Genomic DNA, 12,047 nt, shown 5'->3' with positions numbered 1-12,047 from the left:
CAATTTGTTCCTCTCAAGGTGGGTACTTATCATTCTACCTTGTACTTCAGTTGTTCATTTGTATACATGTCTTAGCTTCCCTACTAGATTACAAACACAGTGAGGGCAAGGTTAGTACCTGGCATATCCTTGAACCATGTACAGTACTATACTAGCACAGTGCCTCACACGCGGTAGGCACTCAATACCTACTGAATGAACAAAGGTGAACTTATGTGGCTTTCTCTGTTCTAAACTCTTCATTTGCAATTCAATCTGGCATCTCTACAGTAATGACATTTCAACTTTAACTTCTTTCTTCTACTAAATCTGAAGGTGGGGGAATGAGATCTCTGGGATTCATCTTGGCCACAAGGCAGACATCGTAGTTGTCATGCATGAGGACATCGATGGCTACGACATTCCACTGATTTTCCCACGGGTCCAGCTCCAAGATTTCCTTGGAGATAATTTCATGCCGATCTGAAAAATAGTGAAAGGTAAGATAAAGTGTTACTGGTTTTAGCCAAATTCATTAGATCAAATTTTAAAACAAATGTAGTCCTCTTCATGAAAATTACAGTCTAGTGGGGGTCATATTTTAAAATTTATGGTGACACTATGCACATGGTCTAGGGGTTACAATGGGAACTCCCCTTGATCTGTTATAAGGCCTGGGCCACTTCCTGGGAACTGAGCATGAAATCTGGTCCCTTCTGGTGGGCCACCTGCTAAAACACATGTACAATTAGAGGCTGCTGCACATAGGTCCCCACAGGAAAGGGCCACCCCCTTCTATCCCCAAAACAGGGGTTATATCAAAGATAATTGGCCACTGAGATTGGCCCACTTACTGGATTTTAAGAAATTTTAAAAGTGCTTGTTGGTTAATTGATCAATGGATTCCTGAAATGTTATATGGCTGTCAGTCATGGAATCTGAGTTTCCAAGGAAATACAGTTGAGGATAACCCAAAGGATAATGAAGAGGCATATGGTGGGGAAAAGCAGGCTACAACACATGACAAATACAATCTTACTCAAGAGGCATGGGTGAAGTATGGAATCTGAGAAATACACAAGTAGAAAAAACAATGAGCAAGTTATATAATAAGAGCAAGGAATAACTGATGGGAAGTTTGTGTGATGCATTGGTATTTATGTATTATGAAAAGAATTCAAGAATTTTATGTGTTGGGAACCAATATCCCAAGGGCACAAAATGAGGGAAGTGTGTGATCTCTTTGGGGGACAAATAGGAAACTCAGTGCGGCTGGAATTTAGAATATGTGAGGGAGAAGTGTGTGAGATAGAAACAGGAAGCTAGGTTTGAGTCTGTAGACTGGAATGGATTCACTTTAGTCATTTTTCACCACTTTCCCATCTTTCCCCTTTTCACCTTAGTTTCTATTTATTACTGCAGCTGACCTTTTTTTTTTTTTTTTTTTGGTCAAGTGGCTGTTTTGCTTTGTTTTTGAAATGAAAGCCCCTGGCATTTTTCTTCCAAGAAACACTCTTTTGGATAAACCTAGTTTATCTATAAAACTCATTTTATCTCCTTGGGTAATGTTTTCTTACACCCTTCATGTGGCTAGGTTCAGTTCTCTCAGTCATTCCAGGGAAGTTGGAGTAATGCAGGTTTCATCCCATTTTCTCCTTTGTCCAGCCTCCTCAGATGCCACCAGCCTGTGTGTGAACCCACCAAGGAATGTCATTGTGCTTTGGAAGCAGCCTGGATAGGGCCAGGTGGTGGGCGCACCAGAAATTGCTTGTACTGGCACGGGGCTACATGCCCTGCCTACCACAAAGCCAACAAGCCCAACCACATAAAGTCAGGAAAGGCTTTCCTGCAGCCCACCCAGCTTTTTCCCTGGGCCAGGGGAAGATGACATGGAGAGCTCTCTTTCTCTCTCTCTCTCTCCCTCTCTCATTCTCCCTCCCTGCCCCCCCCCAGCTTTCTGTAATGAAGGCAAATGACTCCCTTATATACTTGGCACTGTGCCAGAGCTCAACCCCAGCTGAAGCAGTTCTGAAGCAGTCTCTTTATTCTGTTCCCTGGCAGCCCAGGGATTCTGCCTAGTGCTGCACTGAGCCTGGGCCCTTCTAGTATGGCCTCCTTCTCCGACCTTCTATATCCAATATTATATCTATATTCAGTCAGTCAGTCAATAAACATTTATTAAGCACCTATTATGTGCTAAGCACCGGGTATACAAGGAAAGGTTAAAGACAGTCCTTTCCCTTGAGGAGCTCACAGATTAAGACAACATGCAAATGACTCTGTACAAACAAGCTATATACAAGATAAATAGGAGATAATCAACTGTGGGAAGGCATTAGAATTATGAGGGATTGGGAAAACACCTGTAGAAGGTCAGATTTTATCTGGGACTTGATTGTGGCCAAGGAAGCCTGGAGGTGGAGATGAGGAAAGAGAACATTCCATGCATAAGATACATTCAGTGAAAAGTCCAGGAGTTGGGAGATGCGGTGTCTTGTCTGCCCAGCTAACTAGAAGCAGCTCGGTGGTGTAGTGGATAGAGCACTAGGCCTGGAGTCAGGAAGACCTGAGTTCAAATCTGACCTCAGAAACTTATTAGCTGTGACTCCGGGCAAGTCACTTGTCTGCCTCTATTTCCTCATCTGTAAAATGGCGTTAATAATAGAATCTTCCTCTCAGAGTTGTAGTGAGGATCAAATTGATATAATATTCATAAAGCACTTTCCAAACCTTAGAGAGTAATGTAAATGATACCTGTTATTAACTAATCTGGGTTGATACAAACCTGATACCCTTCCTCCTCTGATACCTTTCTTCCCCTCCTTTGAAATGCATAAAATATGTCTCAAGCATCATATTGATCCTACTCACTTGTCCCTTAAATATCTATTGACTTATTCAGCTGCCTAACATTTACTTCTGGTAATTTATTAAAACCTTAATTTTAGGGGTCCATGCTAGACGACAGATGAGCACTGTTAGCATGTTTATTAACTAACATAACACTCTGTTATTAGCTACTGATCATTACCAGGTGATAAAACCTACACCATGTACAACTCCCTCTACTTTCCCTCCCTACCCCATCCAGGGAAGTTCTTATCCTTATCTTTCAGAACTTCAACTTTTACTTTTTTATGGGCAATGAAAAAATAAGACGAAAGATCATCATTCAGTATCATTTCCACACGGAGAGCTTGGCTTTGATTTGTGAATCAGTGTGTCACATGGCCATGTCCAAGGGCAGAGTCCAGTCCTCAAACCCATGGATCCTTTCTCAGATTTATCAATGGATGACTAATTCAAAGAATAGTGCCCAGATGTTGGGAGAACTTTGGACACTCACTGCTTTTAACCCAAATTAGGTAGAGCCATTTCAGTGGGTGTCTTGGATACCAGAGAAATGATTTATCTTTTCATTCTACATCCTCCAATGTTTCAATTGCAGCGTTCGCTGGGCCAAGCTCCATCATACAGCATGTCTAAATTTAATTTGTTTTCAGTAATGTACGATAACTACTCTACTCTATATACTTTCATATGTAAATCACATCGTGGATAAGACTAGAGGAGAGCAAACTTTTATGGGAGATTAGTCAAAATAAATAACTTCTAACTCTGCCAGTGTCAGAAAAGGATGCTTCTGAGCTGCAAACTTATTAGGTCAGCAGGAAGATGGCAATAACAACATTTTCTTATACATTTGCAAGTTAAGAGATGTCCCACTTTTTTTATTGGCTTCTGACGGGACAATTTATATAGATGATGGCAGAAGATAAATATACATATATATGTATATATACACACACACACACACACATATACACACACACACACACACACACACACACACACATATATATATATATATACATATATACACCCCGTTAGCTGTTGGCAGACATACCTGTATATGCACATTTACTTATTTACCTTTGCAGAAGGATCCACATTTTCAGCCTAGAGGAGGTATGTATTCTCAGATCTCTTTTAAATAGTCTGTCCCATATGAAGGTTGGATTGAATGATCTAAGATCCCTTAAAGCATTAGCATTTTACAATTCAAAATATCCAAATGGAGCCTGACACTTCTGTGTTTTGGGATTTGCCACATCTGGTGAGGGGCCTCAAAGAAAGCTTTCCTGTATCTTAGACAAAGTTTATTATCAACTATCTGGTAGATGGTAATTAAAACACGCCCTACTTTGGGGCAGTGGTTTGGGGCTTTCATTGGCACACATGTAACTTATCACAAAATACTCATATGCCATGAAGAATGAGATTTTCTGGCACTAAAAATGTGCATTGATAAAAAGAAATATTAAGAAATACCCTATATTTCATTCCTTTATCTGGTGTGAGCTAGGCAGGTCTCTACCTTGCCTGATTCTAGTCCTGATTCTTGATGGGATGCCTCTGTTAAAAAGGATCCCAGGTCTAGTTACACAACCTGACTTCAACCCAATTCTGGAGGGCGCTAGGGGTCCCTTGGACTTTCTTGCATATAGATTTAGATCCAGAGATATGGCGGTTTACATATCACCATGAGTGAGTCTTCTACTAACTAGTACCACATATGAAAGTGATTATGGATTCAGTTCAGGATCTTGGACAAATGAAGTCACCAATGATCCCCTTACTAGAATAGCTTATGACTTCTGGAAGCAGTTTCTGGAAGGTCCTGGATCTTTGGAGGCTCCAAGTATCCCAGTTCTGAGGATCTGCCACCCAAAGCTTCTTGACTTGGCTTTCTAGGATCCCCTAGATTCCCAGTGGTCCTCAGTGCACGCTGAAAGCAATCTTCAACTAATATGATGCCACAAGGAGTAAGTGGGGTCTCTACCATGTGTCTATCTCTTTGTGCCACAGGGAAAAATTGAGGAATCCTAATTACACTCCCCAGGGGAGATGACCAACTGATGTTGATGATGATACACAACAATGAATTCCATAACTACTGAGCAAAACACAGATAAAGTGACTGCTAATGTAATAAACAGTACAATTGGCATTTTTATAACAAGATGATAAATAAAAATGGCAAATAAAAAATAGGAATATAATATTACTAGCCCTCCAGAAAGGAACAAGAATCAGAGAGCTTGGTTTCATTTTTTTGTCTTTATATCTCCAGTGTCTTGTACATGGTAGGCATTTAATAAATGTGTGTTGAATTGAATGGAATTAAACTCTTAACTGAAAACGACAGTATTGTCTGCATTGATCAAATGAAATAATATTTGTGAAGTGCTTAACATAGTGCGTGGCACATAGTAGATGCTTAATAAATGTCTATTTCTGTCTGCCCCCTTATTTTCCTTTGTCTGACCAGTATAGTTAGAAGCATTCACAAGGTGAATGTCTCTGTACTTTGACCCATTGTTTCAATTGTGTCCGACTCTTTGCGACCCATTTGAGGTTCTCTTGGCAGAGATACTGGAGTGGTTTGCTCATTTGAGGTTCTCTTGGCAGAGATACTGGAGTGGTTTGCCATGTCTTTCTCCAGGTCATTTTACAGATGAGAAAACTGAGGCAAACAGGGTTAAGTGACTTGCCCAGAGTCACACAGCTAGTAAGTGTCTGAGGCCAGATTTTTGAACTCAGGAAGATATCTTCCTGTTTCCAAGCCCAGTGCTCTATCCACTGAGCTACCTAGTCTCTGTACTTACCAAATTGTAAACTCAATTAGCAAGTCAAGGCTGTCATACTTCCACCAGAAGTCAACTGCTAATGTGTAAAAAACATTTTTCAGAAGGAGATATGTTATTTCATGTTATGAATTGTACATTCCTGTCATGTTTGCTTTACTAGTCAGTCAGGCTTATATTGACTAAGTATTTGTGGAATCAGGAGTCTAGATCTGTCTTATGCTTCTAGAGTTTGACATTACTGCAAAGGGTGAAGGATAGGCTAGACATTGCTCTCCTAAAGGACCATGGGAAACTTTACTACCTCGAGGCAGCACAGAAAGTCCCTGCTCAATGTACTGCAAACAAAGTCTATTAAAGTTACTTATTTTCTGACTGTTCTAGTTACAGCTCTGTCACTGCTCCAGTGACTCGACTTTGAAATCCCTTCATTTTTCTTCCAACTAGACATTACCTTACTTATCTATTTGTCTCACTATTTTAAAAAGATCCACTTTGGTCAGCTTAATGGCAAGCTTGGTTATGGCACCTGTTAATGTATCTCATTGAGCCTTTTCCTTGAAACTGTACAAAAGAAAGGAATACCTGGAACTTCTAGAGCATTCAGTCAGTTCAGCAACATATTTAAGTAGGGACAATGTAACATGGCAGAAAGAGGGGTAGACTTAAGGATAGAGGACCTGGTTTTGAAAGCAGCTCTGCAAATTACTGCCTTTCTGACTTGGGCAAGTCACTTAACCTCAGTTTCCCAAAGTAAAATGAAGAGGTTGGATGAATGTTTCAGGCCTCCTTCCAGCTCCAAATCTATGATTTTACGAGGCATTAAGCATAAAGATATATTTAAAAATAGAAAACCATGGGATGATATATAGAGTAGATATTTGATCAGTATTTGCTGAATAAATGAAGGTTTATTGCCCCCTCCCCCCTTTATCCTAAAGCAAGTGTAAATGAGATAGATTTATAGGGGACTAAGCAATTTCCACAGCCTAAAGCACACAGAGGAACAGCTCATAATATTTATAATAATTTGGACAACATGGATTTTTCAAACCCCATAGAAGAGGTCAGATTCCAGAAGAGTCAACCACTCTTATTGAAAGACTTCAGGGAAGAGAGTTTTCTATAATTAGACATGAACAATAATGAGAGAAATGATGATTAATAACCAATATCTTGGCGATATTCAGAGCTCTTCTAAATTCCTCAATTAATTTTAATTTAAAATTTAAAAATTTTTGAATTTTAAAAAGTTAATTTTTTAATTTTTAAACATTTTTAAAAGTTCAGTTTCTTGAAGGACATTACTGATAATGGGATTGCATTAAATCTCCTCATCTTGGTCAGATCCCACCCAACCTTACAAAGAATTTAATCTAAGGTAAGGAAGCTCATTGGGTTCTACTCAAGCTTGGGTGGAGATAGATCCTTTTGTCCTGATAGCCTAAGGCTGAGGTGGTCTGAGTATAGAGATATTTTTGACAAGATATCATACTTAGCTCCACATTGAACATCCAAGGGTATATAAATTGTGAGCCACTGCCATGATTATTTTTGTTCTAAGATTGACCATCTTAGATGGTCACCAAATGACCATCCTTTTATTAATAACTTGCTGGCCTTATTAATAAACTGTTTAAATTACCCAGAAACTGTCTCTCGAACCTTTTTAAACATTACAATATTAGCTAAAAGTTACTGAAGAATCATGAAAGAACTGACCTACCTGTATAGAGACAAGACTATATATCACCAAGGAGATAGATTAGGATGAAGTCAATGATTCCAGCTCCACAACATTTCCTGAACGCATATAGTTCCAAGTTCAGGCTCTTAACACTTCTTACCTGGATGATTACACACAATGGCCTCCTTGCCTCCATTCTCTTCCTTTTTCAATCCATCCTCCTGATCAGTCAATCAATCACTAAACATTTATTAAGCATCTACTATGCACCAGGAACATTTACTAAGCACTAGGGATACCAAAAACGTCAAAAGACCGTCCTTGCCTTCAAGGACCTTACAGTCTCATGGGGGAGACAGCATGCAAACAAATATATGCAAAGCAAATATAGGACAAATAGCAAATAAATAACTGAGCAAAGGCCTCCATATGGCTGTGAAATTGATATTTGTAAAGCATAGGTCTGATCTTATCACTGCCTTGCTCAGGTAGCTTCAATGGCTCTCTGATGCCTCTAGGATAAAACAGAAACTCCTTTATTGGTATTTAAATACCTTCACAATCTGGGTCCAGCTAATTTCCCCAGACTTATTTTACATAATTTCTCCTTATCCATGATACATTTCAGACAAACTGTCCTAATTCCTATTCTCCATACACGGCAGCCCATATCTACCTCTTGCACGATTCATCTCCCGTGCTTGATTACTCTCCCCTCAAAGCTTAGCCCAAGTACCAGTTCTTACCCTAGGCCTTTCCTTATCCCCGATTACTTTGTGTTTATTCTTTTTTATATGTAACCAGTCTTTCAAGCAAGCCTGGGACATTTTGTATTCAAACAGCCTTTAGAAGGAGATGGACTCCAGACTGATGGAGAAAAAGCTGAGGAGAATGCTGCATGTCTTTGTAAGGGATGTGATTGGTTGCTGAGCTTCTCGGAAGAGAGACACTGTGTACTTCCAGAGAGTCTTTAGGGGAAGGGTACAAGGACAGAGGACCCTCCAGGAAGCGGAGAAGAAAAGACTTTAGAAGCTACAGACATGTAGGCTCCTCTACACGTCCTTGATTTTCAGCTCATATCTAGAGACTTTAGAGAGAGAACCTTCATGCAGCGGGAAGGAGAAAAACCTGATTTCCTTCCCGAGGTAGAGCAACACTCTCAGTTACTGATGTAAAGCCCAGCTTGCTTCTTTCCTTCCTTCCTTCCTTCTTTCCTTCCTTCCTTCCTTCCTTCCTTCCTTCCTTCCTTCCTTCCTTCCTCAATGCCCACTGGACTTTCAGGACCTGTTTATGTTGCTCTGCCATGGGCCTAGGAACCTTGCTTTTACTTATTTGGACAAACCGACTACCAATATACATACTTGCCATGCAATGTTTCTATCAGGCCTTGTAAGAAAGTTGTCCAACTCTTAAGAAAGTTCTCCGAAGAACAAGTAGAAAACTTTCCAGTTACAATTATATTTGGTTATGAATTCATTAACATGAACATGAGCATATAAAAAGGCCCTGCCTTGTCCCTAGTCACAGGGATCTTATCTGGCTCTGTGCCAGAACATAAGTGTTTCTGAGGCATGTTTTTCATAGATATGTTAGCACAGTGCTCCTCTTAGCGAGGTTAGAATTAAACAGTTAGTCATCCTGAATATAGCGACCTCATTTACTGATACAACCAATCAATCTTTTGAGCTTTTTGCTTACTAGATTTACGCCCATTTTAAAACCTGAGGGTTACATTGAGAAATTGGACCCATTCTGCAAATACAATGATGGTTCATCCAAATCTGTGCTTTTGTATCATACACAGCAATGCTAAAAATGAGACATTAAAGAATTTAAATTGACGAATAAATAAGTGCATTAGACAGCATTTAAGAACAAGTTTTAAGTAATTTACTGTAAGTGGTAGGGGGAATGAGGATTAAAATAATAATTCTAGAGGGATGATAAAAACAAGTGTGCGCCTGGTCCTTTGAATTCTATTTCTATTGTACAATTTAAGAGAACAAAGGCTCCATTTCGGTAGCACAACAGTGCCATCAGAAACCCATCAGAGTATTCACATTTCCCAACATCTGAGTTAGAGAGGGACCTGTGGAGTGAGGTGAGGCCTCCTTTCCTAGGCCCTTTGCATCTTACTCTCTTCCAAGTACACTCTATGATCCAGTAACTATGGCCTTCATCCTCTAACTCAACACCCCTTTGGCTGTTCCCTATGCCTACAAAGCTCTCCTTCTTCATCTTCACCTCGTGGCTTCCCGGACTTCTTTCAGGACTCAGCTTAAATCTTTCTGCAGGAAGACTTTCCCAGTCCCCTTCAATGAAAGAAACGTCCCTTTGAGACCGCCTTTCATTTATGGGTGTATACCTTGTATGTACATTATGGTTTACAGATTGTCTCCCCCATTAGAATGTGAGCTCCTTGAGGGCAGGCCTGTTTTTGCCTTTCTTTTTTTCCCCAGCACCTTTCACACATAATAATCACTTAATAAGGGGCTGGCTTTATTAATTTATTCAATTTAATAATTAATAATAAAATTAATCCATTAATTTATTAATCACCTAATAAAGGACTGACTGACCGAGTTTCCCTTTTTACCCTAGAGTTCTGAAACTCAGCCCAAGGCAGGCTATGGGCTTGAAAAAGCTTGGTCTCCAACTCCTCTGTAATCCAGAAGTGCCCACCAAACATTACCAGTGTCTGGCCTCCATGCTTTTTAATTTGCTTCCTTTGTTTCTGATAAATTAGATCACGGTGCCAGCCTTGTTTCCCTGGACTGGAAGATCCAACAGGGCCTTGAAGGCTACCCAAAGTCTCCGGAGGTTTTAATGTGAAAGAAGACAATCAACAAGCTATTTCTTGTGTAGGAGCCCTGCAGTCAATGACTTCATTGGGATTCCGCTCCTATGACTGGCCAACTCTGAAGGTTGGGCCATTGTAGCTCCGTGAGAACATTTGCACATACCCAAAAGGTACTTAAACCACCACTGGCACATGAATTTGGAATGCAAAAGCCAGATCATTAAAGCATGAAACATTTTCCATTTTAATCAATACCTGCTCCGTGAAAGCCCCCGCAGACATACAGCTTCCCATCTACTGTTCCTGCATTGGTAGAATTGGTTCGAAGGGACAGCAGGGGGGTTGGCATCGTGGGCCCCTCCCTCCAAAAATCCCCATCTGGATTGTAGATCTCCACAGCATCAAGGCATTTACGAACTTGGCCTTTGTCTCGACCCAGGCAACCGATTCCACCTGCAGAAGATGACATATTGATCAGTGAAATGGCCAAGTACCAAAGGCAAAAACCTCACATTAGGCAGAACACTCTCAGGGAGATTTGTATCACACTCTTAAGCGATTCCTGGTTTGTTTGCTTTTTTCTTTCCTGCCAAGTGCTTACTGGCAAGATGATTTCTAGGGAAAAATTATATCTACTTGTCTAGCTTATATAGTACTTCCTGGCCAAATCTAAACAGAGGTGGTTAAAGAAGAAATAACTTGGCTATACTGGGCAATTTTTGTTCATAGCCTTTCATAAATTCTTCTTAGGAGATCCAGGGGCCTTTCTATAGATCCCTTGATATTATGTGGGTACCAATGGGACATTCAAGCTGTCTGGTGATCACCCTTTGCTTTCATTATGTGACTCCTCAAAACAACCAAGAAGTAACACATAGGAGGGGCAGGGAGAAGATGGCATTGCAATTGGAGACATAGAAGAGGCCTCCACAATATCACCTATGGAATTCTTTTTTATGTTTTAATAAAAAGAAACATATATTTTTATTAACAGTACAGCGATATCGATAGCGATTGAGGAGACCTGCCAAAAATCCTAGCCGTTATATGGAACCAGTTCCCCTCCCTTTTACTTGCCCTTTCAGAAGGGAGCAATATATCTCAATCCAAAGGAAGTCTTATTTGTGGTTTATCCTAAGTTCTCTGTCCAAGGGAGAGAGGGCATCCCGGTCTTATTTGGTGCGACAGCGGAGGTTTCACTTCCTTCCTCATACTTTGTAACATCAGTGTTCATATGAACATGAGTTTGAATTGTTTTTCAAAAGAAAAGATGTTATTAATCTAAAAAAAAAACTAAAAAGCTCACCATCTTTTCTAGATGTACATTTCTCTGATGATATCTTTTATGAATCTTCCTCTGTTTCATTGATAAATAATGTGTTACAGCATACTCATATCTATCATAGGGTTGACCTCCCCATTACTTTTTAGGTGATCTTAAATTCTAGAATTTTTCAGAGATTATTGCATTCTGTGACTTGAAGCCACACGGTATCACCAGATTATTATCATTAAAAAAATGCGCCTCATTCTGAGAGAAGCTTGGAGTTATCCCATGTTCTACCCCTGGCCATCTTGCCTTCCACCTTTCTACCATGCACTTTCTCTGTTCCTCCTGTCCTCACTTTCTTCCTAGCCTCACCTCTTGCTTGGCTGAAACAATGAAATCAATACTACTGTTACTTTAAGTGTATGGGGTCTTCAGGAGGACTAGCACCTCTGGGGTGAGGGCTTGCTGAGCCCTTTTTAGGGCTGCTTATCCACCTTTGGGGTCTACATGTCACTCAACTGTCACCTGTGGCTCTAAGAAGCTGTAGCTTGTTTAGCAGTCACACCCTGGTAAACCTTCTCAGCAGACAGACTAAACTAGGTTGAGGGTAACTGACAGGCCTCACACCTGTCAGTGAGTTAGGGGGATGTCTACTCCAAACAC

General features: G+C 40.3%; 1 protein-coding gene across 1 annotated transcript in view; it reads right to left on the bottom strand.

The window, feature by feature from the left end:
* Positions 1-286: 286 nt before the first annotated feature.
* KBTBD12 (kelch repeat and BTB domain containing 12) overlaps positions 287-12,047 on the bottom strand; it is a 60,301-nt gene continuing 48,540 nt past the window's right edge. Inside the window, exons 4-5 of the mRNA XM_027863731.1 lie at positions 10,370-10,567; positions 287-462 (exon numbers count right to left, since the gene is read on the bottom strand). Of these exons, the coding sequence (XP_027719532.1) occupies positions 287-462; positions 10,370-10,567 (374 nt within the window). The remainder of the gene's footprint in view (positions 463-10,369; positions 10,568-12,047) is intronic.

This window comes from Vombatus ursinus, unplaced genomic scaffold, assembly GCF_900497805.2.
Source record: "Vombatus ursinus unplaced genomic scaffold, bare-nosed wombat genome assembly UNPS02014773.1, whole genome shotgun sequence".
NCBI classification, from domain to species: domain Eukaryota; kingdom Metazoa; phylum Chordata; class Mammalia; order Diprotodontia; family Vombatidae; genus Vombatus; species Vombatus ursinus.
Note: the sequence above shows the minus strand (reverse complement) of the source record. Positions and strands in the feature narration are given on the sequence as shown.